The sequence below is a fragment of the Aureococcus anophagefferens genome (genome assembly GCF_000186865.1).
Source record: "Aureococcus anophagefferens unplaced genomic scaffold AURANscaffold_37, whole genome shotgun sequence".
Taxonomy (NCBI): domain Eukaryota; class Pelagophyceae; order Pelagomonadales; family Pelagomonadaceae; genus Aureococcus; species Aureococcus anophagefferens.
In genome coordinates this window covers 65,698-67,760 of record NW_008705594.1, presented here as the reverse complement: position 1 = coordinate 67,760, position 2,063 = coordinate 65,698, and the positions used below count along the sequence as shown (strand labels likewise).

The window sequence follows — 2,063 nt, the reverse complement described above, 5'->3', positions numbered from 1 at the left end:
TAGAAAGTACACAACGCGGGCATGGAAAGACGTGTACTGTACGGAAGAGGCAGACGGAACCCTTGTCGTCGAATCTCTACGTATTCCGAACATGCATGATGTGAAACGCCATATAGACTTGAAAGATACCAAACTCTGCATGCCCCCCGCCTACAGGCCCCGTGCCGGGCGCCCAAGCGTCAAAAGAAAAGAGAGGACGAAGAAGGCCCAGGGAAACGGAAAGGAAAAAAAGGGGCATTATTGCCATTGCTGCTTCAGATTCGTCACTGACCACACTAAAAAGAGTTGTCCTGAGAGGGATGCTTTGGAACTGGTGGATAATTTGGAGCCGATGTTGGCAGAAAAAAGCGACAAGGCCCCAGCCGAAAATGGCGATGCGCCATTACCCGAGGATATGGCATGGCAAGCAAATGCATCGGTGCCGGATGAATTTAGAGATTATGCTCCTTCTTGAGTAAAATCCCGCATGGGGGGTCGGGTCTGTAAAATTCGACTGGGTCCGGCGGGGGCGTACTTGGGAAGGCGTCGGGCGACCCCCCCAAGGTCCCCAGGGAGCTCCTGGCACTTATTTTCTGGGTCGGTCGGTCGGTCGGTCCGTCGTCGCCGCCGCCGCCGCCGCCGTCGTCGTCGTCGTCGCGCGCGCGCGGGGGAGTTTCGAACCTAATTCAGTCGCAGGGCGATCGCAGAGCGGTGATGAGTTGCCCCATGCCAGCTGTCATTATATGGACCCGGGAATGTGAAAAATCGAGTCGGCGCGCCCCGCAGTCGCAGTGATCGACAGTCGCCGCAGAATGCCGCCAGCAGAATTTTTTGCGCTCCCGAACCCCGTCGTCGCTGCCCGACGCAGCACGCGCGCTTTTCGTGCACCACCTGGCGCAAAACGGCGCGGTGCCGGCGCATCACATCATCGCAGCGTTATCCGTCGGTCGAAAGGATGCAGTTTTGTACGATTTCGATGAGGTTTTCGATTCCTACTTCAATAAATTAACCCAAACGTTTTGCTTTGTAACACCCCTGGGTCGACGAGTTAAATTCACGGGCCGCGCTGAAATTACGGCGCCCGCCGTCGGAAGCGGTTGCTGGTCCAAGTAAGCAAAATCTTACCGATGGCGACGCGCGGTGGGAAATTCCAGAGTGCTGGCGGGACGAAAACCAAGAATCGTCCAGAAAAATGTTCGAGTTAAATTCGAGGGCCTGTCCCACGCGATCAAACGCGCCGGTTTATGAGGGGTGGGAACAACGAAAGTCAAGTTGTATTATCCGACCCCCTCATGCGGGATTTGGCTCCTTGAACTGCACAAAATGACCTGTGCAGGTGATCTGCCACCTCACCTTTTAGAGATTTTTTTCGCGGGGGTAGTCTAATAATGATATTTTGCACGCTTTGCTGGTCGTGCTAAAGGAGGGTTGCTTCGGGCGAAAATTTCGAGGGAGGCAGCCCCTTTTGCAAAAAGAATGCTGGGATGCTGGGTTTGGCGTGTCTTTGAGGCAGCGTGACGTCCTGTCTGCCTCAACAGGCTGAGGAGGAGGATGATCACACTCAACCTTTGAGGAAGCTGGTGGCTTTCCTGCTCAGGAAGCTGAGGAGGATGATGATCACACTCAAGGAGGAAGATGGTGGCTGTGCTCAGGAAGCAGCTGAGGAGAATGATGATCATACTCAACCTTGGAGGAAGCTGGTGGCTTTCCTGCTCAGGAAGCTGAGGAGGATGATGATCACACTCAAGGAGGAAGATGGTGGCTGCGTTCAGGAAGCTGAGGAGGATGATGATCATACTCAACCTTGGAGGAAGCTGGTGGCTTTGCTGCTCAGGAAGCTGAGGAGGATGATGATCACACTCAACCTTTGAGGAAGCTGGTGGCTTTCCTGCTCAGGAAGCTGAGGAGGATGATGATCACACTCAACCTTCCTCAGCAGGCTGAGGAGGATGATGATCACACTCAAGGGAGGAAGATGGTGGCTGTGCTCGGGAAGCTGAGGAGAATGATGATCATACTCAACCTTGGAGGAAGCTGGTGGCTTTCCTGCTCAGGAAGCTGAGGAGGATGATGATCACACTCAA

At 54.2% G+C, this 2,063-nt stretch overlaps 1 protein-coding gene across 1 annotated transcript in view; it reads left to right on the top strand.

Annotated features, from left to right (window-relative positions):
* Positions 1–454, top strand: part of AURANDRAFT_67295 (hypothetical protein) — a gene marked incomplete at both ends in the record, with an annotated part of 3,179 nt that extends 2,725 nt beyond the window's left edge. The window contains one exon of the mRNA XM_009042789.1: positions 157–454. Within this exon, the coding sequence (XP_009041037.1) occupies positions 157–454 (298 nt within the window). The remainder of the gene's footprint in view (positions 1–156) is intronic.
* Positions 455–2,063: the final 1,609 nt, after the last annotated feature.